The sequence below is a fragment of the Bubalus bubalis genome, chromosome 24 (assembly GCF_019923935.1).
Source record: "Bubalus bubalis isolate 160015118507 breed Murrah chromosome 24, NDDB_SH_1, whole genome shotgun sequence".
Lineage (NCBI taxonomy): Eukaryota > Metazoa > Chordata > Mammalia > Artiodactyla > Bovidae > Bubalus > Bubalus bubalis.
In genome coordinates, this window is record NC_059180.1 from 14,694,793 (window position 1) to 14,721,095 (window position 26,303).

At 37.2% G+C, this 26,303-nt stretch overlaps 1 protein-coding gene across 1 annotated transcript; it reads left to right on the top strand.

Annotated features, from left to right (window-relative positions):
* On the top strand, positions 1 to 26,303 carry SEPTIN14 (septin 14). Its single transcript, XM_006070365.3, has 10 exons — positions 1 to 727; positions 1,875 to 1,943; positions 9,409 to 9,529; positions 10,237 to 10,432; positions 14,491 to 14,677; positions 15,819 to 15,980; positions 20,562 to 20,658; positions 22,665 to 22,833; positions 24,022 to 24,154; positions 25,316 to 26,303. Exons 2-10 carry the CDS (start codon positions 1,890 to 1,892, stop codon positions 25,493 to 25,495), a joined length of 1,299 nt encoding a protein of 432 aa, XP_006070427.1. The 5' UTR covers positions 1 to 727; positions 1,875 to 1,889; the 3' UTR covers positions 25,496 to 26,303.

The window sequence follows — 26,303 nt, forward strand, 5'->3', positions numbered from 1 at the left end:
CTCCTCTGTCCATGGGATTTTCCAGGCAAGAGTACTGGAGTAGAGTGCCATTATATATACTAGACTAGAGTAAACCATGGGCTTCCCCAGTGGCTCAGTGGTAAAGAATCAGCCTGCAATGCAGGAGCTTCAGAAGATGCAGGTTTGATCCCTGGGTCAGGAAGATCCCCTGGAGAAGGGCATGGCAACCCATGCCAATATTCTTGCCTGGAGAATCTCATGGACAGAGGAGCCTGGCGGGCTACAGTCCATAGGTTTGCAGAGTTTTACACGACTGAGAATACATGCACAGAGTAAATCATATCACAGAACACAATACTATCTGTAATAGAAACCACTATTTACCATAAGGAGGAAAAAGGAGGTAAATTTATGTATTAAAGTAGAATAATCCTCAGGATATGTCAAGTGAAAAGACCATGGTACAGAATCATTCTTTAATTCTGTTTGCTTTTCTCTTTGCTATACCCATATATAATATTTCCTTTTAAAACATGCCTCATAGTCTCAGTATCTTCGTGCTGTGCTCAGAAGTAGGGTAGCATGTCCTTCTCAGGCAATGGTGCTTAGAAATCAGCACAGTGTGCTCTCCTGTACCTCTCCTCCCTCATTCCAAATTGTTGCAAAGGCAGAGAATATTAAGTCCACAAGTGGGGACAGTGGAAAGAACACCAGCTTCGGAATCAGTTCAGACCTGTGTCTGCGACAGAACTGAAATCTTGAGCAAGTAAGTCCCTTAATTTTTCTGATTCTGAATTTTCTCTTTCGGCATATGGCGATGAAAATATGTATATCTCATATTTACTCTGGGGATTAAAATAAAAGCACATAAGCACACAGCACAATGCTAGGTGCATAATAAGTGCTTCATAAATGAGAGCTATCATTAATTTAGTTCCATGTCTATGGGAGTCATTTAGATTTTTAGAAGCTCTGCTTTCCCAGTTTTCCTTCAATAAGTACACTCTTAACACCTCAGCCTCTGCTGATAAGATACTATGGAATGAGAGGGTGGGTGAGATAGGGATATAGGCTTAAGAGACACAACGTAGTATGTATAAGTTGCTGAGTCGTGTCCAAGTCTTTGTGACCCCATGAACTATACAGTCCATGGAATTCTCTAGGCCGGAATATTGGAGTGGGTAGCCTTTCCCTTCTCCAGGGGATCTTCCCAATACAATATGTATAAAATAAATGAGCAACAAGGATATATTGTACAGCACAGGGAAATATAGCCATTATTTTGCAATAAGTTTAAATGTAGTAGAGTCTGTAAAAATATTGAATCACTATTGTACACTTGAAATTATATAATATTGTAAATTAACTATGGGCTTCCCTGATAGTTCAGATGGTAAAGAATCTGAACTAGGAGACCCAGGTTCAATCTCTGAGTTGGAAAGATCCCCTGGAGAAGAGAATGGCTACCCACTCCTGTGTTCTTGCCTGGAGAATCCCATGGGCCGAGGAGGCTGGCGGGTTACAGTCCATGGCGACTACACTGAAGAAAAAAAAAAGGGGGAGAAAGAAAAGCAACATTTCCTATTTCTGGTTCTCATGACCAGAGGGTCATTTAAAGAAGAGTGAACTGTGTCCTTTTGATTTCAAAATGGAGTTTACCTTTCTTTAGATGCTTTTTGTGTGTTTGTGATTAAATGTATTACTGTATGTTATAAGTTGAATGTTATATATAATATTCTTTATTATATAGAAGCCTAACTAGAAAAATACCCATAATTTAAAACAGGTCAATAGTATGGACTGAAAGCCAAAATCTGGGATAATGTCTATATTGGATTCTCTTATTGATGTAAATTATATTGTAGGAATGTAGCCTTTTCATCTTTTTAAGGTTTTTGTTCCTTTGTTTTCAGCTCCTTCAGTCTGACATGGCAGAAAAACCAATGTGTCCCTCCACACAAATACCCAATGATGAAGATACAGTTGAGTATATCTTTCAAAGAGAACTCGTCGTTGTGTACTTCAACGAGATTGTGTATTTTCAAAATATTGATTCAGTAAACTGATATAGGCCTAGCTGATAAAGGCTTATCTTTATTATTTTGGGGCATGAATTAACTTTTATGCTGATTGGACTTAATCATTCCTCTGTCAATGGACATTCAGGTTGCTTCCATGTCCTGGCTACTGTAAATAGAGCAATGAACATTGGGGTGCATATATCCTTTCAGATCATGTTTTTCTCTGGATATAGGCCCAGGAGTGGGATTGCCGGGTCATATGGTGTTCTATTTTTAGTTTTTTAAGGAGCCTCCATACTGTTCTCCATAGTAGCCATACTGATGTACATTCCCACCAGCAGTGTTGGAAGGTTCCCTTCTCTCCACACCCTCTCCAGCATTTATCGTTTGTGGATTTTTTGATGATAGTCATTCTGGCTGGCATGAGGTGGATATCTCATTGTATTTTTGATTTGCATTTCTCTAATAATTAGCGCTGTTGAACATCTTTTCGTGTGCCTCTTGGCCATCTGTATGTCTTCCTTGGAGAAATGTCTGTTTAGATCTGCCTGTTTTTGGATTGGGTTGTTTGTTTTGATTCTGTTAAACATCACAAGCTCTTTGTAAATTTTGGAGACTAATCCATTGTCAGTCACATCATTTGCAAATATTTTCTCCCAATCTGCGAGTTGTCTTTTTGTTTTGTTTATTGTTTCCTTTGTTGTGCAAAAGTCCTTGAGTTTAGGTAGGTCCCATTTATTTTTGCTTTTATTTCCATTTTTCTGGGAGAGCAATCAAAAAAGATACTGCTGTGATTTATGTCAGAGAATGTTCTGCCTATGTTTTCCTCTATGAGTTTTACAGTGTCCAGTCTCACATTTAAAGTCTTTAATCCCTTTTGAGCTTACTTTTGTGTATGGTGTTAAAGAATGATAAAAATTTATTTTTTTACATGTAGCTGTCCAGTTTTCCCAGCACATTTATTGAAGAGACTGTCTTTCCTACATTGTGTAGTCTTGCTTCTTTTGTCATAGATTGTGAAGCTGTGAAAGTCACTGAGCTGTGTCCGACTCTTTGCAACCCAGGAATTCTCCAGGCCAGAATACTGAAGTGGGTGGTCTTTCCCTTCTCCAGGGGATCTCCCAAACCCAAGGATTTAATCCAGGTCTCCCGCATTGCAGGAGGATTCCTTATCAGCTGAGCCACAAGGAAAGCCCAAGAATATTGGAGTGGGTAGCCTATCCCTTCTCCAGAGGATCTTCCCAACCCAGGAACCAAACCAGGGTCTTCTGCATTGCAGGTGGATTCTTAACCAACTGAGCTGTCAGGGAAGCCTTGTCACAGATTAATTGACCATTACTCTATGACCAGGTGCATGGGTTTATTTCTGGGTTCTGATTGGAGTTAAATATCAATGATGGTTTAAATAATTGTTGTATATCTCTTGCATCTGCAGACATTTTAATGTATTTATTTTATTTATTTATTTGGCTGCACTGGGTCTTAGCTGCAGCACGTGGGATCTTTAGTTGCAGCATGTGGGATCTAGTTCCCCAACCAGGGATTAAACCCAGACCCCCTGCATTGGGAGCATGTATTCTTAGCCACTGGACACTCAGGGAAGTCTTGCAGACATTTTTAGTAGTGCAAAGACTATTCCAGTTTTTTTTGGGGAGAAGGATCTTTTTTTAAATTTATTTTTAATTGGAGGTTAATTGCTTTACAATGTGTTGGTTTCTGCTGTACGACAGCATGAATCAGCCATAAGTATACACATATCCCCTTCCTCAAGACTATTCTAATTTAACTCCAACAAATAAAAAATGAAAACTCCAGAGCCTCCTAGTAGGTGCGAAGAACAGTACTACTTTGATGCATATGCTTGTGAAACTTTCAGTTCAGTTCAGTCGCTCAGTCGTGTCCTACTCTTTGCGACCCCATGAATCGCAGCATGCCAGGCAATGGCACCCCACTCCAGTACTCTTGCCGGGAAACTCCCATGGACGGAGGAGCCTGGTAGGCTGCAGTCCATGGGGTCGCTGAGGGTAGGACACGACTGAGCAACTTCACTTTCACTTTTCACTTTCATGGATTGGAGAAGGAAATGGCAACCCACTCCAGTGTTCTTGCCTGGAGAATCCCAGGATGGGGGAGCCTGGTGGGCTGCCGTCTATGATGTCGCACGGAGTCGGACACGATTGAAGCGACTTAGCAGCAGCAGCAGCAGCACAATATTTTTATAGTTAACACTATATTGATTCTTTTTTCTGTCTTCCTCTCTGGTCATTCTTCATCTTCTTTTTAGGCTTCTCCTTTCACCTTCTGAGTGTGGGCATTTTCCCATGTCTCATTCTTGTTCTTCTTTATCTTTCTTCAAGCCTCCACTGTGCTCAAATATATATAATCGCCTTCAGGGTATTTCTATACTTTCTTTAGAATTAACATTTCAAAATTCAAACTTATCTTGTTCTCACACAAAAATGTACTAATTCGTTTTCTGATTTTCCTATTATTGGTCATAGTATCTATACCTGATTAGTGGTCAAGTTCTTTTGATTTTTTTTTTCCCCAGAAAGCCTCCTCATTCTCTATATTTTTCATTCACACTAGTAATTTTATTACCATTCATTTTAGAAAATTGTATTTACTTCTGGATGCATTGCTGTCTTCATCGCTACACGTGGGCTTTCTCTAGCTGCGGGGAGCTGGGGCTGCTCTCTAGTTGTGGTACAAGGGCTTCTCATTGTGGTGGTTTCTCTTGTTGTGGAGCACGGCTCTAGGCAAAAGGGCTTCGGTAGTTGCAGCACACAGGCTCAGTAGTTTAAAAGCATAAAGAGGAAGAAATAGTTTAAAAGCATAAAGAGGAAGAAGCAAGAGGCGTAAGGGCTTAGTTGCCCTGAGGCATGTGCGGTATTCCTTGACCAGGGATCGATCCTGTGTCCCCTGCATTGGTAGGTGGATTCTTAATCACTAGACCACAAGGGAAGCCCTACCACTCACTTTATAAGGGAAGGTCTTCCCAACTCATGGCTCTAGTTTCCTCTCCAGTCCACTTTGCATGCTATGCCTCACTCATCTTTTTGAAATGTTTCTTCCTTCTATTATTCTCTGACTCAAATCTCCAGCCACTGCCCATTACTAATTCGATAAAATCCATATTCCTTAGCCTCATATCCAAAAACTCCCTATTGTTAGGGCCCTTTTTATCTTTTAAGTCTTCCCAATTTAAGTCTTTTTCTTCAGTTTTCCCAACTGAAGTCTTTTCCTTAAGGTAGGCAAGTTCTTTACAACACAAGGACAAATAGTACATTGTTCATTTGCCATATTTCTCTCTTGCTCATAATATCTACTTCCTCCATACATATCTTATCCTATTTTCAAGAGCCAATCCGTCATCTTTTAAAATTATTTTTACCTACTCCACGTTAACAGTCATCTATCCTTCTTCCAAATTCCTATATTTTTAAATTGACTTTTCTAAAATTTTGGTACTTATTATGATATTAATAAATACTTTAATTTTTTCTGCATGGCTTTTATTCTCCTTGAAATTATCTGCTCTTCATAAATAAAACTCTCTGACTTATAGAACATTAAAGTGTGAAAGAATTTTAAGCTCACCTGGTCAAATATTCTCATTTTATAGAAGAGAAAACAGGCATCAGTGACTGTCCCAAAGGCTCACAATGACTAATGACTTTCTTATTCAGCTACCTTTCCCCATATGACTGGGGCAAAAGCTCATTCATTACAGGGTAAACATCAGGGCTTCTCAGCGCTTGTAGAGTCCTTTGTAATTTACAGACTTTGCATGCAGTATCCCATTTTCTAGATGTAGTCTGTATGTCCTTGCTATCATGAGAGACTAAAATAATGTATGGTTAGCATTTCAGCTTCACTTGAATGCATATGAAATAATCCTTTTCATGGTAGGTTAAACCTTATATTTTTATATACTTACCTTATGCATACTTTATGTACCTTCTTAATTTACTTTACTGTGGATGATGCAAAGGTGAAATCAAGAAAGAGATTTGCATGATCATAAATGCCAAATTAGTAGAACCTGAAATATTGACATTTTCTATTCCAAATTATATCAGAATTTTATAAAAATGTATATTATAAGAAAGAACTTTCAGCCTAACAGAAGACATTTGTTAAGTAATTGTGATGATTCAGAACTTTGCTTGTTCTGTTTGTTCTGTGGGTAAAAACTCAGTGTTAATGAGGCCAAGGTTTCTGGTCTTTTCCTGATAAGAAAATGGGCTATATTTTGTTCTATGGACACTTTGATCTGGTACCTCCCTGAGTTGCAGTTTTTAAAATGAGCTAAGCCTATCACAAGGGAGTCTAGGACAGAGGGGACAATAGAGCATCCAAATCTGTTATTGTTTCATATCACCTTCAGATTTTATGGGTCAGAATGTTCTCTTTGAATAGAGAACTCAGAATTTGCCACATATATTAAACCCCACAAATAGTAACAAATTAAAATTTTTTCTCATTTGATTGTATTTTCAGTTTAGTATTGCTCAAAATGCTCTCTTTAAATATAAAAATCCCCATGGAATTATTATTAATTAATCTTTGGTTGATGCCTGGATTCCTGATTGGGACCAAATAGGACCCTGGTAGGGTCCTATCCCTACCCTTCATTGTTCATTTGCTGCTGCTGCTGCTGCTAAGTCGCTTCAGTTGTGTCCTACTCTGCGCGACCCCATAGACGGCAGCCCAGCAGGCTTCCCTGTCCCCGGGATTCTCCAGGCAAGAACACTAGAGTGGGTTGCCATTTCCTTCTCCAATGCATGAAAGTGAAAAGTGAAAGCGAAGTAGCTCAGTCGTGTCCGACTCCTAGTGACCCCATGGACTGCAGCCTAACAGGCTCCTCCGTCCCTGGGATTTTCCAGGCAAGAGTATTGGAGCGGGGTGCCAATTGTTCGTTTAGCATGTACTAATTCAACTAAAGCTGAGCGCTGAAGTATTGTTGCTTTTGAACTGTGGTGTTGGAGAAGACTCTTGAGAGTCCCTTGGACTGAAAGGAGATCCAACCAAGTCCATTGTAAATGAAATCAGTCCTAAATATTCATTGGAAGGACTGATGCTGAAGCTGAAACTCCAATATTTTGGCTACCTGATGTGAAGAACTAACTCATTGAAAAAGACCCTGGTGCTGGGAAAGATTGAAAGCAGGAGGAGAAGGGGATGACAGAGGATGAGATGGTTGGATGGCATCACTGATGTGATGAACATGAGTTTGAGTAGGCTCCGGGAGTCGGGTTTGGACAGGGAATCCTGGTGTGCTGCAGTCCATGGGGTCACAAAGAGTCAGACATGACTGAGCGACTGAACTGAACTGAATTGAATTCAACTAATAACTTTTGTGTATCATCATCTTTTGTGTATCTAAAATTACCTATTGGGAATTCCCTGGCGGTCCAGTCGTTAAGACTCCACACTTTCAATGCAAGGGGTATGGGTTCAATCCCTGGTCAGGAAACGAGATCCCGCATGCCAAGTGATGCAGCCAAAAATAAAATAAAATAAAATAACTTATCACTTAATCCATTATACCCATCTTTTTCTGTAGATTCTTAAACATGTTCATAATAGTTATAGTGTTTATCTGACAATTCCTCATTGTGTGGGTGTTTCTATTGATTGTGTTTATCCTTGGCTGTGAGAGAGATTCTTTTCTGCTTCTTCATATCTAGTAATTTTGATTATACATTGTAGAAAGTCTAAATTCTATTATTATATTTCTCTAAAGAGTAGTGAATTTGTTTTAGCAGTTAGATTACTGGCAAGTCATTTGGACTCTGTTGAGTCACGATATTCTTTGTAAAGGTGGATTTACCTTCGTTGTACCCTTCGACTTGGGAGTAACTCTTTAACTTAGAACATAATCCTTGATCCTATAGCAAGTCCTTTTACAAATTTAAATTAAAAGTTCAAAGTGTTTATATAAAGTGTTGATCAAACTTGTCTAACTGGGAAGAAGCTTAAACTCCAAACTCTGTCCCCTTGGGTCTTCCCAGTACCACTGCTAAGATACCAACTCAGTGTTTTTAGAATGCCAATTCCTCTCTCAGTTTCCACTGGGCTCCTTACAGTCACGCCTGCACGTACGGAGTGAGACTCAGCCAAGTGTTCTAAAGTCTGCAAATTTGGGTCTCCCTATGCTGTGGCTTGCTCTTCCAAGATTTCTTTCTCTGTATCCTGGTATTATGGCAGCCCCAAATTCTAACCTTAGATTTCCCAGCTCAAGATTGTTGCTTTCTGCTTGACCTCTACGTTTCAAGTTTCTTATTTACTGGGGAGTTGCTTCATGGGAGTATGTGGATTAATCTAGTTTCACCTATTATGCTAACTTGTTTCCACAATTTGATTTATCCTTGTTTCTGCCTCCTTTTCTTTCTGTTCCAATGCCTTCAAACAGTTGTTCTCGTTGTTAATGCCAGGAAAGGTAAAATGCTGTTAAGTTACTCTGCTATCACCAAAAGTTAGACATGTACACACAATTTTATATCTTACTCTTTAAAGAGTTTCATGTATTTTTCAATTTATTAAAGCATTTTTAGAAATATCTCTAATGACTGGAGAATGCCCCAGTGTGTATGTGAATAAATATATTATCATTTACTTGGATATTCTATTACAAGGGGTCATATATTTGGATGTTAGAGATCTACAGCAAACACTTTTCTGCATAAAGCATTTGTGAAAATTTCTAGTTGTTTGGGAGATATTCCCAGGACTGAGACTAGTATAGATTAATAAGCCTTCTTTGAATTATTTTCCACTTTTAAAAATAATCAATTGGTAAATTTATGTATAATAAATTATAATAAATAAATAAAATATAAATAATAAAATATAATAAATACATTATTAATGGATTTCTGGGTTTCTAGGTTTGTGTTATTAGCAGTGGATTCCTTTAACAACTTGATATAGCACAAATTCTCAGAGGCATATCACAAATATGAAGTCAAAGTTTTTAGTTACTTTTTAAAAAATTCAAATGAAGTTTGATTTCTTTGCATGTATTAACATATACTGGATCTCCTGAATATATTACCAAACTGAAATGGGATGAAACAATGTTGTTTTCTTTTTTCCACAAAAATAATTCATTATTGTAGAGTAACATACTGGGCTTTCTTGTGGTATGTCTTTAATTTCCTACTTTTATACTTAGAAACATAGTCTATTTGAGTGTGAACAGAGATAGTGTCATTATTTATAAAAATGATGACAAAAATCTATATTTCTGGTTGTGATCTCTCTTATAAATTTACTTCATTTGCATCTTGTCTGAAGTATATTTGATCATTTGATCATATGAAATGATATCATTTCTCAAATAATCACTTCCATTTCTTTGACATAGTCATTGTCAAGTGATATCTTCTATCTAATCAAAATATTTTTTTTTTTCTTTAAGCAAAAAGAAGATAATATACGTTGCTTAAATATGCTTGGCCATTTTGGTTTCGATTGTTTGGCTCATCAGTTGGTGGACAAATTTGTTCAACAAGGATTCTTTTTTAATATTCTTTGTGTGGGTAAGTGCCAAACCCCTCCCATGAATTATTTCTTAATTGTTCATTTCAACTTATTTTAAGCAGCATAACACTGGTGCTGTTTCTTGAGGACTATGTCTTTGTGTTTGTATTGGTTTGCATCTTCTTAGCCGTGTTCAGTTCAGTCGCTCAGTCATGTCCGACTCTTTGCGACCCAATGAATCGCAGCACGCCAGGCCTCCCTGTCCATCACCAACTCCCGGAGTTCACTCAGACTCACGTCCATTGAGTCAGTGATGCCATCCAGCCATCTCATCCTCTGTCGTCCCCTTCTCCTCCTGCCTCCAATCTTTCCCAGCATCAGAGTCTTTTCCAATGAGTCAACTTTTCGCATGAGGTGGCCAAAGTACTGGAGTTTCAGCTTTAGCATCATTCCTTCCAAAGAAATCCCAGGGCTGATCTCCTTCAGAATGGACTGGTTGGATCTCCTTGCAGTCCAAGGGACCCTCAAGAGTCTTCTCCAACACCTTAGACATTTTTTCTCTAAGCGTTTCAGTGCTCTTCAAAATCTGATACACCTTTGTGTATTTTATCTTTCCATATTATGTTAATGATGGATGGAGTCAGAAGTATCATATATATTTCAAGGACATTCTAGTCTTTGAAGTATTTGGGACCATTCTAGGGAGGGGACAGGGTGTCACTTTGCAGATATCTTATGCCCCTATGATGTATCTGTTTCCGTACAGGGGAAACTGGAATTGGAAAATCAACCTTGATTGACACACTGTTCAATACTAATTTGAAAGACAAAAAATCTTCACATTTTTATACAAGTGTTGGACTTAAAATTCAGACATATGAACTCCAGGAAAACAATGTTCAGTTGAAATTAACTGTTGTGAAAACAGTGGGCTATGGTGATCAAATAAACAAGGAAGCCAGGTGAGTGTTTTCTTATTTTAATTTTAAAAGTTGTTGTTATTTCAAGGAATTTGCTTTTTTTCTCCATATATTAAAAAGTAATGCTCTAGAATATATATAAAATTTAATCACTTTGCTGTACAGAAGAAATTAGCACAACATTATAAATCAACTATACTTCAATTAAAAAATAATAAAGTGGGTCTATTGTAGATGGCATGTAGTTGGATTTTTTTTTTTAATCCATTCAGCCACTCTTTGTCTTTTGATTGGCAAGTTTACTCCTTTCAAATAGGCTTCCCTGGTAGCTCAGCTGTTAAAGAATCTGCCTACAGTACAGGAGACCTCAGTTTGATTCCTGGGTTGGGAAGATCCCCTGAAGAAGGAAAAGGCAACCTGCTTCAGTATTCTGGCCTGGAGAATTCAGGGTCTCAAAGAGTCAGATGTGACTTTCATTTTTCACTCTTTTCAAATAATTATATATAGTATATACTGTATAGTATATGAGTAATATTCACAAGGAATGACTTACTATTATTATTTTGCTATGTTTTCTATCTTGTAGCTCCCTTGTTCCTCATTTCCTCGTTTTAGTTTCTTTATATTTTGTTGATTTTTGTAGTGATGTGTTTTCTTTCTTTCTCTTTTTCTTTTATGTATCTTCTATAGGTATTTTATTTGTGATTATCATGAGGCTTATATAAAGCATTTTATAACAGTTTATTTTAAGCTTACAACAACTTCAATCACATGCACAATTTTACAGTTTTACCTGTTCTTCACTTTTGATATCAAGCTTCATATTTTTATGTTGTTCATCCATTTGAAGATTTTTGTATTTATAGTTATTTATACTTTTTTCTTTTTAATTCTATGTTACAGGTAAAAGTGATTAACACGCCTTTTTCATTATAGTGTTACAATATTTTCTATTTGTCTATATTTACCTTTATTGACTTTTACCATTGAGTTTTATACTCCTGTGTGCTTTTGTGTAACTGTAATGAGTCCACTTGTTTCAACTTGAATAACTCCCTTTAGCATTTCTTTTCAAGTAGATCTAGTGGCATTTCTTTTAAGGCAAATTTAGTGATGATGAACTTCCTCAGTATTTATTTGTCTGGGAAGTATTTTTTTTTCTTTCATTTCTAAAAGGCAGTTGGTAGGTTTTTTCTTTTTATCACTTTGTCTATATTATCCCATTCTTTTCTAGCCTGCAAATTTTATGCTGAGAAATTGGCTCATGGTCTTATGGGGGCTCCCTTATATGTGATGAGTTGCTTTTCTGTTGCTTCTTGCAAAATTTACTTTTTGCCTTAACTTTTTAAAAAGAAATGTTATTGGAGTATAGTTGTTTTACAATGATGCACTTGTGTCTATTGTGCAGCATAGTGAATCAGCCACACACATACATGTGCTGTGTGCTCATTTGCTCAATCATGTCTGACTCTTTCTGACCCATGGACTGCAGCCCACCAGGTTCCTCTGTTCATGGAATTTTCCAGGCAAGAATACTGGAGTGGGTTGCCATTTCCTACTCCAACACATACATACAACCCCCCCTTTTTTTTTATTTCCTTCCTATTTAGGTCACTACAGAGCACTGAGTAGGGTTCGCTGTGCTATACAGTAGATTCTCATTAGTTATCCATTTTATACATCAGATCAGATCAGATCAGTCGCTCAGTCGTGTCCGACTCTTTGAGACCCCATGAATCGCAGCATGCCAGGCCTCCCTGTCCATCACCAACTCCTGGAGTTCACTCAGACTCACGTCCATCGAGTCAGTGATGCCATCCAGCCATCTCATCCTCTGTCGTCCCCTTCTCCTCCTGCCCCCAATCCCTCCCAGCATCAGAGTCTTTTCCAATGAGTCAACTCTTCACATGAGGTGGCCAAAGTACTGGAGTTTCAGCTTTAGCATCATTCCTTCCAAAGTGTATATATGTCTATCTCAATCTTCCAGTTCATCCCACCCCTCCATTTCTCCCATTGGTGTCCATATATTTGTTCTCTACATCTGTGTCTCTGTTTCTGATTTGCAAATAAATTCATCTGTATCATTTTTCTAGATTCCACATATATGTGTTAATATACAGTATTTGTTTTTCTCTTTCTGACTTACTTCACTGTATGACAGTCTCTAGGTCCATCCACACCTCTGCAAATGGCACAATTTCTTTTTATGGCTGAGTAATATTCCATTATATATATATGCCACATCTTTATCCATTCCTCTGTTGATGAACATTTAGGTTGCTTCCATGTCTTGGCTATTGTATATATTGCTGCAGTGAGCACTGGGGTGCATGTATCTTTTGGAATTATGGTTTTCTCTGGGTATATGCCCAGGAGTGGGATTGTTGGGTCATATGGTAGTTCTATTTTTAGATTTTTAAAGGAACCTCCATACTTTTCCATACTGGCTGTATCAAATTACATTCCCTCCAACAATGTAAGAGGATTCCCTTTCTTCCACACCCTATCCAGAATTCATTGCTTGTAGATTTTTTAATGATGGCCATTCTGAACCAGTGTAAGGTGATACCTCATTGATTTGCATTTCTCTAATAATTAGTGATGTTGAGCATATTTTCATGTGTTTTTGGTCATCTGTATGTATTCTTTTGGAGAAGGCAATGGCACCCCACTCCAGTACTCTTGCCTGGAAAATCCCATGGACGGAGGAGCCTGGTGGGCTACAGTCCATGGGGTCGCAAAGAGTCAGACACGACTGAGCAACTTCACTTTCACTTTTCACTTTCATGCATTGGAGAAGGAAATGGCAACCCACTCCAGTGTTCTTGCCTGGAGAATCCCAGGGATGGCAGAGCCTGGTGGGCTGCCAACTATGGGGTCGCACAGAGTCGGACATGACTGACGCGACTTAGCAGCAGCAGCAGCAGCAGCAGCATGTATTCTTTGGAGAAATGTTTACTTAGTTCTTCTACCCATTTTTTGATTGGGTTGTTTGTTGTTTTGCTATTGAGCTACATGAGCTGTTTGCATATTTTGGAGATTGATCCCTTGTCAGTTGCTTCATTTGCAAATATTTTCTCCCATTCTGAGAGTTGTCTTTTTTTGTCTTGTTTATGGTTTCCTTGGCTGTGCAAAAGTTTTTAAGTTTAATTAGGTCCTCTTTGTTTATGTTTGTGTTTATTTTCATTACTTTAGTTGGTGGGTCTAAAAAGATCTTGCTGCAATTTCTGTCAAAGAGTGTTCTGCCTGTGTTTTCCTCTGAGAGTTTTATAGTGTCTGACTTACATTTAAGAATGCATTGAGCTGTATACCCACCACCTCATCTGGGACCTAGAACAGTTGTATCACATCCAAAAATTATCTTGTGCTTTAGTCAATTTATCCTTGTGCTGATACCATGCTGTATTAATGATTTTAGCTTCACAATAAGTCCTAATATAGGAAGAATATATCTTCTTCATTTTTTTTTTCAGTATGTATTGAGCATTCTTGGTTCTTTGCACTTATATATATGTATACATGCAAAAACTTGGATTCTAATTGGGACTGCATTGAACTGAGAGAGCATTTTGCCTTTTCTCTAAACAATGGGTCCTTAAAAAAATTATTCATTTTTGACTGTGCAGTATCTTCCTTGCTGCTCATGGGCTTTCACTAGTTGTGGCAAGTGGGGGAACTCTTCCTTGTGGTTCACAGGCTTCTTGTGGTGGGGGCTTCTCTTGTTGTGGAGCATGGGCTCTAGGCGTGTGGGCTCAGTAGTCACAGCACGCAGAACACCGGCCCTAGAGCGTGGGCTCAGCAGTTACGCTGCACAAGGTTAGCTGACCCTCAGCGTGTGGAATCTTCCTTGACCAGGGATCTAACCCATGTCTCCTGCATTGGTAAGCAGATTCTTAACCACTGTACCACCAGTCAAGTCCAATAATGGGCCTTTTTATTGGTTTATAATTGTTATCTTTGTAAGGACATGTTATGAACATTTTAATTGCTGGGGCAATTAGTGAGTGCACATATTCACTATATAGTAAATGATAAAATCACAGGCATCAGATGATATTAATCTGTTATGTTAAATGTTTGAATAATCTTTTTTTTTCCAGCTACCAGCCAATTGTTGACTACCTAGATGCTCAATTTGAGTCCTATCTTCAAGAAGAATTGAAAATTAAACGTTCCTTAGGTGACTACTGTGATTCCCGCGTCCACGTGTGCCTTTACTTCATTTCACCGACAGGACATTCTCTGAAGTCTCTTGATATATTAACCATGAAGAACATTGACAGCAAGGTGCGTTTGGTAAATCCATCAGCCTGTCAAGATTTGATACTTTTTTTCAAACAATACAAATCTTGAACTTCCCTAGTGGTCCAGTAATTAAGAATCCATCTGTGGGTGCAGAGATCATGGGTTCAATTTCTAGTCCGGGAAGATCCCATATGCCGCGGGGCAACTAAGCCCATGTGCCACAACTACTGAACCTAAGAAACAGTGCAAATCTTGAAAGCATTTGCACACAAGAACTTGACTTCCCCAGTGGCTCCGATGGTAGAGAGTCTGCCTTCAGTGCGGAAGACCTGGTTTGATTCCTGGGTTGGGAAGATCCCCTGGAGGAGGAAATGACAACCCACTCCAGTAACCTTGCCTGGAAAATTCCATGGACGGAGGAGCCTAGCAGGCTACAGTCCATGGGGTCACAAAGAGTCGGACACAACTGAGTGACTTCACATATATATCATTTTTCCTGTTAACCTTTAAAGCATTTTCTAGAGATATCATTACAAAATGTCACTTAGTGATTTAACAATAGAAAGAGATTTAAACAATAGACATTTATTTTCTTACAGTTCCAGAAAGTGTCACCAAGTTTTGTTTTTTCTGAAACCTCTCAGTTCAGGAAGTAGATGGCCACTTTCTCACTGTCATCTCACACGATCTTTTGTTTGTATACACATGTGATGTCTCCGCGTGTCCAAGTTTCTCATTTTTATGAGGACACTGGTGGAACTGGGTTAACGCTATTTTAATGGCCTTAGATGGTGCAAATGAATGATAAGTAGAAGGAAAAAGTTGATCTGTTCTACAGTGTTGATGAAAAGTCTCTTCTGACATTTTAATACTCAATCAAATAAGAAATCAAATTGATCATACTTCATTTTGCTACTTACATTTTACCAAACCCAGATGCATTGGAAGTGTAAGAAAATTTGAGAAGAGAAAAAACTGAGCCTTCTAAACCTGATTTCTGATTAAAGTTTAATCTTCAAAAATACTGATGATTTTGGAAAGCAATTTTATGAAGAAGTTATGAAAGCTAGGGATTATTTGGTTACAAAAATATGTTGTCAGATATTGTGAAGTTTTCACTGTAAAAATAACATTTAATAATTAATTCTCAATGGTGAGTTTTTCTTTGCTTCTTTCTTAATAGGTGAACATTATACCAGTGATTGCCAAAGCAGATGCAATTTCTAAAAGTGATTTACAGACATTTAAGTGTGAGATAATGAATGAATTGATTAGTAATGGCATCCAGATGTATCAGTTCCCAACAGATAATGAAACTAGCACTCACATGAACTCCTCGATGAATGTAAGCTTCTAACTATTGAATCTCAATTCTATTTGACAGGGGGAATGAAAACATAATTTATAAGTAACCTTATTAGCAATACAGAAAAAACTGGAAAACACCCTGATGGTGGGAAAGATTGAGGGCAAGAGGAGAAGGGGGCGACAGAGGATGAGACGATTAGATGGCATCACTGACTCAATGGACATGAGTTTGAGCAAACTCCAGGAGATAGTGAAGGGAAGCCTAGCATGCCGCAGTTCATGGGGTCTCAAAGAGTCGGACATGACTTAGCAGCTGAACAACAATGTTAGTAATATAGTGTCACTTGTATCTGACAAACAGACTATAAATAAGGTATTTTTCCCCAAAATCCAGTGTGGGAAAATGTTTCTTTTTCTTGATTTTGAAAAATATTTGCTGAGAATCAATTATTTTAAGAAGCATTTTATTCTTTTAAAAATGCTTTTAGAAAGATATAGTTCACATACCATATGACTCACCCATGAAAGTATACAATTTAATGATTTTTAGTCTGTTCACAATGTGTGCAACCACCTCCACAACCAAACTGAGAACATTTTTATTATACAATAGAAATAGAAATATTATCTCAAAAAGAAACCCCATACTCTTCAGCTTTTCTCCCCTACCGCCTGTCAACCTTCCTCTCCACCAGCCCTAGGAAACCGCTAATCAACATCTTTCTCCTCAGATTCCTCTGTTCTGGATATCATATGAATGGAATTATATAGTATTTGGTCTTTTCATGCTTTAATTGGCTATTAGTATGTCTTCCCAGGGGAAAAATTTACTCAGATCCTTTGTGCATTTTTAAATGAGCTCTTTTTTTTTTAAATTGAGTTCTTAGAGTTCTTTATGTATTCTTTTCATACTGTTCATGGGGTTCTCAAGGCAAGAATACTGAAGTGGTTTGCCATTCCATTCTCCAGTGGACCACCTTCTGTCAGATCTCTCCACCATGACCCGCACATCTTGGGTTGCCCCACGGGCATGGCTTAGTTTCATTGAGTTAGACAAGGTTGTGGTCCTAGTGTGATTAGATTGACTAGTTTTCTGTGAGTATGGTTTCAGTGTGTCTGCCCTCTGATGCCCTCTTGCAACACCTACTGTCTTACTTGATTTGCAATTATTTTCCCTTATCTATTAGTCATTTTTTCATTTTATTTCTGGTTTCCTTTGAAACATAAGCTTTTTAAAAATATTGATGAAGTCCAATTTATATATTTTAGTTGTTACTTGTGCTTTTGATGTCATATCTAAGACTGTTTTGTCAAATCCAAGGTAATAAAGATTTTCTTATGTTTCCTTCTAAGAGGTTTTAAAATTGTGGTAAAATATACGTCGAATGAAGTTTACCATCTTAAACTTTTAATTTTTTTTAATTTAAAAAAATTTTTTAATGTTTTTGATGTGGACCATTTAAAAAGTCTTTACTGAATTTGTTATGGTTTTATGAAGTCATTACTGAATTTGTTACGGTTCTGTTTTATGTTTTGGGTTTTTTTGGCTGCGAGGCATGTGGGATCTTAGCTCCCTGACCTGGGATCAAAGTTGCAACCCCTGCATTCAAAGGCAAAGTCTTAACCACTGGAATGCCAGGGAAGTCCCCAACCTAAATCTTTCAAAGTTCACAGTTGAGTGGCATTATCTGTTCATAGTGTGCTACTATCCTTGCCACCAACTATATCCACAGAACTTTTTTCATCTTGAAAAACTGAGGCTCTGCAATAAATAATAATTCCGTGTTATTCCTTCCATCAACTTTATGGATTTGACTACTCAAAGTACTTCTAATAGATAGAATTATATAATATTTGTCCTTTCCTAACTGTACAAATATTTCTTTGAGTCTCTGCTTTCAATTCCCTTGGGCCAATTCTTGTCTGTGCCAAGAAGTGGAGTTGCTGGCTTGTATGATAATTGTACGTTTAATTTCTTGAGGAACCACCATACTTTTTTCCATAGTGGCTTCACTATTTTTGCATTCCCACAAAAAGTGCACAGGGTTTCCAGATTATCCACATTCATAGCAACGCTTGTTATTTTCTGTTTTTTTTAAGTGATACCTTATCTTAATGCATATGAGTTGCTATTGCACTGTGGTTTTTGTGTGTGTGTGTGTGTATAGTCATCTTTATTATAGTTCATGTGTACATTAGAAACTGACATGGATTTCTTTATTAAGACATAGATTGTTATGGGCAGCTGCTTTCCACTTTTACTTGAGAATGGTAAAGAAGCCAATATTAGTGTCATTACATCAAGTTTTCACCTGGTAGGAAACCTGAACAGGTCTCTTGGGTTTTCTAGGTCACTGTTATACTGTCCCCAGACCTCCCTGCACCCAAGTGTCTCTGGAATTCCCTATACATTTCAAAAGGCACTTGGGCAACAGAACACTATTACTCTGCTTGCTTTTAAGGTGCAATTCCTGGGTTAAATATTGTGCATATGCATCTCTTAATTGCCCAGGCTTATCTTCTAAATAATGCATTACTCATTTTACTAATCTCCCTGCCAAACAAAGGACCCCAAAGCCTTGTGTTAATCTCAAAGAAGTCAGGTGAGGCTCTTCTCTCCTCAAATCAACTTATTTGAAATCCCAAATGAAATGCTAGTGTCAAAGCGCAAAACAATAGCCTTTCCTGAAAAGCTGGATTGTGATTTTTTTAAAATTTATTTATATATTTATCTGTTGGCCGTGCTGGATCTTCATGTTGCAGCACATGAGCTCTAGGTGCTTCATTTGTGGCACAAGGGGCTTTGTTGCTCCGTGGCATGTGGGAACTTCCTTGACCAGGAATCAACCCTATCCTTTGCATTGGCAGGAAGATTCTTTACCACTGGACCACCAGGGAAGACCTGCCCTTTTTAAAAAAATGGGTTGTTTGCTTTGATATTGAATTGTATGAGCTGTTCATATATTTTAGGTATTAACTCCATATTAGATATGTCATTTCCAAATATTTTCTCCCATTCCGTAGGTTGTCTTTTCATTTTTTGACAGTTTCTTTTGCTGTACAAAAGGTTTTGAGTTAAATTAGGTCCCATTTTTTTAGTTTTGCTTTTGTATCGTTTGCCTGAGAAGAAAGATCTAAAAAATATTGTGACCATTTATGTCAGTGTTCTGCCTAGAGTTTTCTTTTAGGAGTTTCATGGTTTCTGGTCTTACATTTAGGTCTTTAATTCATTTTGTGTTTATCTTTGTATGTATTATGAGAAAAGTTCAAATTTCATTCCTTTACATATTAATTGTGTTGTTATCATGTAGTTATTCCAGTACCACTTATTGATGAGACTGTCTTTTCCCATCGTATATTTTTCCCTCCTTTGTCGTAGATTAATTGGCCATATGTGTGTAATTTTATTTCTGGGTTCTCTGTTCTGTTTCACTGATCTGTGCGTCTGTTTGTGCTGCTGCTACTGCTGCTAAGTCACTTCAGTCGTGTCCGACTCTGTGCGACCCCATAGATGGCAGCCCACTAGGCTTCTCTGTCCCTGGGATTCTCCAGACAAGAATACTGGAGTGGGTTGCCATTTCCTTCTCCAATACATGAAAGTGAGAAGTGAAAGTGAAGTCGCTCAGTCGTGCCTGACTCTTAGCGACCCCATGGACTGCAGGATACCAGGCTCCTCCGTCCATTGGATTTTCCAGGCAACAGAGTGGGGTGCCATTGCCTTCTCCACTGTTTGTGCTAGTACCATACTATTTTGATACTGTAGTTTTATAATATAGTGTGAAGTCAGAGTGTGATACTTACAGTTTTGTTCTTTTTTCCTCAAGATTGCTTTGGCTATCTGAGCTCTTTTGCAGTACCATACAATTTTATTATGTATTATGTAACTAATTCCATTAGTTTTGTGGAAAATGCCATGTCTATTTTGATAGGGATTACATTAAATCTGTAGATTACTCTGAATAGTATGAACATTTTAACATTATTAATTCTTCCAATCCATGAACATGGTATATTTTTTCACTAATTTGTGTCATCTTCATATTCCTTCATCAGTGTCTGATATTTTTCAGAATATTGGTCTTTCACCTCCTCTTTTAAGCCATCTAGGTATTTTATTCATTTTGATGCAATTTTAAATGGATTGTTTCCTTGATTTCTCTTTTTGACAGTTCATTATTAGTAAATAGAAAAGCAACATGTAGAAATTTGTATGATAACCTTTATTATTCAACTTTATTGAATTCATTTATTATTTCTAGTGATTTTTTGGTAGAGACTTAAAGTTTTCTGTGTATAGTATCATATCATCTGCAAATACTGACAGTTTTACTTTTTCCCTTCCAACTTGGATACCTTTTATTTATTTTTGTTGTCTGATTGCTGTGGCTAAGACTTCTAATATTATGTTAAATAGAAGTGGGATCTCACACAAATGCTTACAGAAATTAATCTGCACATATTTAATGCTAAGTCATAAAATCTGAGGCAGGATAAATCACTTGTTTGAGTAAACTTATTGTGTATTCTTGTCTCTGTTATTTCCATAACAGAAATAAGAGTAACAGAGTAAGTCATATTGGTATAAGAAAATATGATGAAATTTGTTCTTACTTTCTAGGGCCTCTTACCTTTTGCTGTAGTAGGAAGTACGGAGGAAGTGAAAGTTGGAAAAAGGACAGTCAGAGGACGTCAGTACCCCTGGGGAATTTTACAAGGTAAGCATAACAAACCTCCATGAGAAGGCTTACTCTGGAGTGATTATGCTCAAATACAGATAATTATAAAATTATGTAAAATATAACTAAAAATATATAAAACAAAATATCTTAACTTGAGTCAATATTGGTAACTCTCATTAAACAGCAAATTAACAGTTACTGATAAGGAGCACAGATTCTGTTTCATTTGAGATAGTGATTATTTTGACTATAATTTATTCTCATGGAAATTTTCTGGAATTTTTTTGTACTTTAGGCAAAAATTCAGAAACTGAGCAGAACCTTCTCATCTACCCCAGTCTGCCACATGCAGATTATCTCTGTGGTGCTAAACTATCACATTCAGAATGTGGAAAAGTTCTTTGAACAAAAGAACTTTGAACAGCATGGAAGCATAAATATTGGTTCTTGATACATGTTATAAAAGTTAATTGCTACTCAATTTATAAAGTACTTTTAAGTGGTTACTAGTAAAAGGGATGGTAAACTATTTCAAAAATAAAGTAATATAATTTATTTTGGGATGAATTATACCTAGACATTTATATTAGTTATCTAACATCATGATGAATTAGAATATTGTCATAACAGTCATTTATTATCTGATTCATATACTTGTGATACTAATTATTGGAGACTGAATTATCTCTATCTGTAGAGATAATGTTCCAAATGTTATTTTCAATTAATGTATTATAAATTTTAATTTTATTAAATGTACTTAAAGACAACATATTTTAATGAATATTATATTTGGTTACAATATCATACCCAATACCCAAAATATTGTGATCAGTCTTTTGGATATGACAGGCACAAGAGAGAGCCATGTGAATTTATTGAGTGATTTTAAAAAGTGACTAATTCATTCTCATACATATGGTATACAAATATAATTTAATAACTACATCATGTACAATTGTTAAGGCCTTTACATTAGCAGGCTTTAATTAAATTACTTAGTTTAGTGAAATTGTCTTCTTTAAAAGAAGATAATTTATAGTTCATTTATAGACCAGGAAATTTGCTTTAAATTTATTAACCAGAGACTAAATAGGAAACAGTGAAATAATATGTTATATTATATTAGTATATAGCGTCAGTTCATCAGTTTACTGCTCTGTAAAATACCTTGAGAATATTCATTTGAAAAATACTAAATTATTAAAGAAAACTTATGCTATATAAGTTTCAAAACCACAAAATTAAAAGACTCTTGCTCCTTGGAAGAAAAGCTATGACCAACCTAGACAGCATATTAAAAAGCAGAGACATCACTTTGGCAACAAAAGTCCATATAGTCAAAGCTATGGTTTTTCCATTAGTCATGTATGGATGTGAGAGTTGGGCCATAAAGAAGGCTGAGTGCCCAAGAATTGATGCTTTCAAATTGTGGTGTTGGAGAGGACTCTCGAGAGTTCCTGGAACTACAAGGAGATCAAATCAGTCAATTCTAAAGGAAATCAGTCCTGAATATTCATTGAAAGGACTAATGCTGAAGCTGAAGCTCCAATATTTTAGCTACCTGATTGAGAAGAGTCTTTTCCTCATTGGAAAAGACCCTGATGTTGGAAAAGATTGAAAGCAGGAGGACAGGAGACAACAGAGGATGAGATGGTTGTATGGCATCACCAATTCAATGGACATGAGTTTGAGCAAGTTCCAGGAGACGGTGAAGGACAGAGGGGCCTGGTATGCTGCAATCCATGGGGTCCCAAAGAGTCAGACACAACTGAGTGACTGAACTGAACTGAAGCTCTATAATAATATAATGTAACATATTATTTCACTGTTTCCTATTTAGTCTCTGGCTAATAAATTTAAAGCAAATTTCCTGGTCTATAAATAAACTATACCTATAATTGACATGTACCATATAAGCATAGTTAAATGGTTAAAAGATTTATAGCTATTATTCAGAACACTCTAAGCTCATTCAAGAATGCTTACTGAGTGATAGAGATTGATAATAAGCTTTGTGGCTTTATTATTTTTCTGCCTAGTGGAAAATGAAAACCACTGTGACTTTGTTAAGCTCCGGGATATGCTTCTTTGTACAAATATGGAAGACTTGAAAGAACAGACTCACACTCGGCACTATGAACGTTACAGGCGCAACAGACTTCACATAATGGGATTTACTGATATGGGTCCAAACAACCAGCCAGTTAGGTGAGTGGAGATCTCGCTCGAACAAGATAATAGGTGACTTGGAAATCCCCTATAACCGTGAGATGTGATTATTTTGGAATGAGAATAGCTCTGCTTCTCGTATTCTGGGCCATCTGAATCTTGTTGGTTTTCATTATCTTCAGACCTCGATAGAGGGTTAGTAGGAGCAACATAATGCAAGGGCTCATTTATATGCCTCCAATATGTACATGTCCCTGGAGGAGGGCATGGCAACCCACTCCAGTTCTTGCCTGGAGAGTCCCATGGACTGAGGAACCTGGCAGACTACAGTCCATGGGATTGCAAAGAGTCAGACACGACTGAGCGACTGAGCACACACAGTATGTACTTGTGCTGAAACCCTCCATGTCAATCCCAAAGAGAGAAGAAGTTTTTATAGGCAAAATTTGGAAGGGAGGGCTGTAGGCTGTGTAACCCTCCCCTTACTGGTTGGTGGTGAGGTAACAAGATGGTGTTCAATCATCAGCCTTCTGGTTACAGCCAGTCTGGGGTCCATATGCTTGTGTTCAGCCTGAAGTTATCATCCTCCGCCTGGTTAGGAGCCTTGGTTTCTGTAGAACTCAGAGGTCTGTTTCTGTGTCTTGGCTGTTGTGAATGGTGCTGCTATGAGCACAGGGGTCCAGGTATCTTTTTGAATTGTAGTTTTGTTCTGGCATATGCCGAAGAGTGGGATTGCTGGATCATATAGCAACACTATTTTCAGTTTTGGGGGGAATGTCTATATTGTTTTCCGTGGTGGCTCTCTTCCACTTTACATTTCCACCAGCAGTGAAGTTTTGGTTTGTTTTTTTCTCACACCCTCTCCAGCATTTGTTATTTGTAGATTTTTTTCCTAATGGCCTTTCTGACTGGTATGAGGTGGCACCCCATTATAGTTTTGATTTGTATTTCTCTAATAATTAGGAATGCTGAGCATCTTTTCATGTGCCTGATGGCCATCTGTATATCTTTTTTGGAGAAATGTTTATTTAGGTCTTCTGCTTGTTTTTCATTTGGGTTGTTTGGTATTTTGTTTTCAAGTTATATGCGTTGTTTATATTGGGTTGGCCAAAAAGTTTATTTGGGTTTTTCCATACGATGTTACATATATTTTAATATATAATATATATTTTTATATGTTTATTTATATTAACATTTTAATATAAGAACACACACATTTCTTTTTAGTTTTCAAGAGATCTATGAAGCCAAGAGGCAGGAGCTCTTGGAGCAATGTCAGAGGGAAGAAGAAGAGTTGAAACAGAAGTTTATGCAGCGAGTAAAGGAGAAAGAAACAGCATTTAAAGAAGCTGAAAAAGAGGCAAGTCCTGCTAGTTTGATATCATCCATATTCAAGTTTAGGGGTCCTTTAAATTGGGGGTTTTTATCTCAAGAGTTTAGATGATTTTGTTGAAGGATACTTTCTATTCTTCAAAAAGTAGCTATTTACCATGTAAGTTTTGGATGCAGCCTTTTAAAAAATGATTGCCTGTAACCTTATTTTTCCTAGAGCTTTTGGAGAATCAGCTTTTTTGAATTTTTGTCAACTGAAGTATAAATTGACTTACAATATTATATCAGTTTTGGGTGTACAACAGTGAGTCAATATTTTTATATATTAAATACCACCTGTCAATGAGGAGGGCGTGGCATCCCACTCAATATTTTTGCCTGGAGAATCCCATGGACAGAGGAGCCTGGCAGGCTACAGTTCAGAGGGTTACACAGAGTCAGACATGACTGAAGCGACTTAGCATGCACGCATGCACCATTTGTCAGCATAGAAAGTTATTAAAATATTATTCACTATATTCTGTATGCTGTACATTACATCCCCATGACTTATTATTTTATAACTGGACGTTTGTATCCTTTAATCTTCTTTACCTATTTCATTCATCCCTCTCCTCTGGCAACCACCAGTTTTTTCTCTGTTTCTATGAGTGTGTTTCTGTTTCATTATGTTTATTCATTTGAATTGTTTTCTTTAGATTCCCTGTATAAGTAAAATCATATGGTATTTATCTTTCTCTTTCTTATCTATTATCTACCTCTGACTTATTTACTTAGCATAATACCCTCCAGGTCCTTTCATGCTGTCTCAAAAGGCAAGGTCTGTCTCTCTTTTTCTTTTTAACAGGTAATGTTCCATTGTATGTATGTATATGTATACATATAGCACATCTTTAAGTAAAAAGGTTTCTCAGTGATTTTGCTATCATTTATAAATACCACAATCTCACATCCCCAGCCTTTCCAATCATTCTTCTTGCCCTTGTATGTAGATGCTCATTTGCCCTCAGGTCTGAAAATGTCTTTACCAGCGATATGACTCCAGCAGAGATACTTTTGAGACTACTATTAAGATCAAGTGCTATTCTAATGATTAGGGTAGGTTTGATAATCAGAAGGAAAGAAACAGGTTCCTGGGGATGTGCCCCCATACGGTGCTTTGAGTCACAACTGCGGGTTTGTTTTACAGCTACAGGACAAGTTTGAACATCTTAAGAAGGTCCAACAAGAGGAGACAATGAGACTTGAGGAGGAGAGGAGACAACTGGAAGAAGAAATCCTGGAATTTTATCAAATGAAGGCCTCCTCTGGGACCTCGCAGGGTCAGGTGTGCACCGGTGTGAAGAAGGACAGAGAGCGGAAGAAATAACCCTTTACCACTCTGTGCTGTAGGGCCCTTTCACTCTCTCATCTTCCTGTGAGATTTTCCTCATAGCCCTTAATTCTGATTGAAATTACGCTAAGTTTGAAAACTTGTTTACTTGCTGTGTATTTCCTCTCCCTAGAAGGTGAGCTCCCTGAGAGCACATACCTTGATCATCTTGTTAGATGCTCTGTCATCAGGGTTTAGAACAAGAGTAGCACAGAACTGGCATTCAATAAATATTTGCTAAAATGAAAGAAGATCAAAGATTTATGTAGCACAGTGTAAAAGTGTTGATTAGCTGTGGAAATTCTTTTACCATAGCCCTACCTGTGACTCTGGTGACCCAGTATATGTATTATTTCATATCTAAATAGAAGTAGGGGATTTGTTGGCATGCAGTATTACACAAAGCTAATCCTTATGCTCATATTCCTTATAAAATTCTACTGATAATAGTTTCTTGATAGTTTTTATTAAATAAAATGCTGTTTCTGATTTTAACTCTTATACTTTTATGTTAGACCTTGTAAAACTAATATTGGAATAAAACTTCAGAAGTGAAGGAGAGTCAGAGAATAATGGGAAAGCATGAGTAACATTTGGATGATAATATTATGCCTTGCATACTAACATTTACTTCAAACTAAAGTTATCAACGTTTTAGAAAATAAAGTAGATTTTTAAAACTATTTCCAAAGTTTCCTTCTGATTATATATCCTGAATTTTCTGCATTTACAATGTCAGTTCACCTGTTTGTGTGGCTGAACTTTACCATGACTTATTCAGCAAAACTACTACCCTTGAGTGTCT

Bases quoted from the DNA above. Each gene is read 5' to 3' on its own strand.
- SEPTIN14 (XM_006070365.3), top strand. From the start codon at position 1,890: ATGGCAGAAAAACCAATGTGTCCCTCCACACAAATACCCAATGATGAA. The intron at 10,433-14,490 runs GTGAGTGTTTTC...TTTTTTTTCCAG, and splicing joins CAAATAAACAAGGAAGCCAG to CTACCAGCCAATTGTTGACT. The intron at 15,981-20,561 runs GTAAGCTTCTAA...CTTACTTTCTAG, and splicing joins ACATGAACTCCTCGATGAAT to GGCCTCTTACCTTTTGCTGT.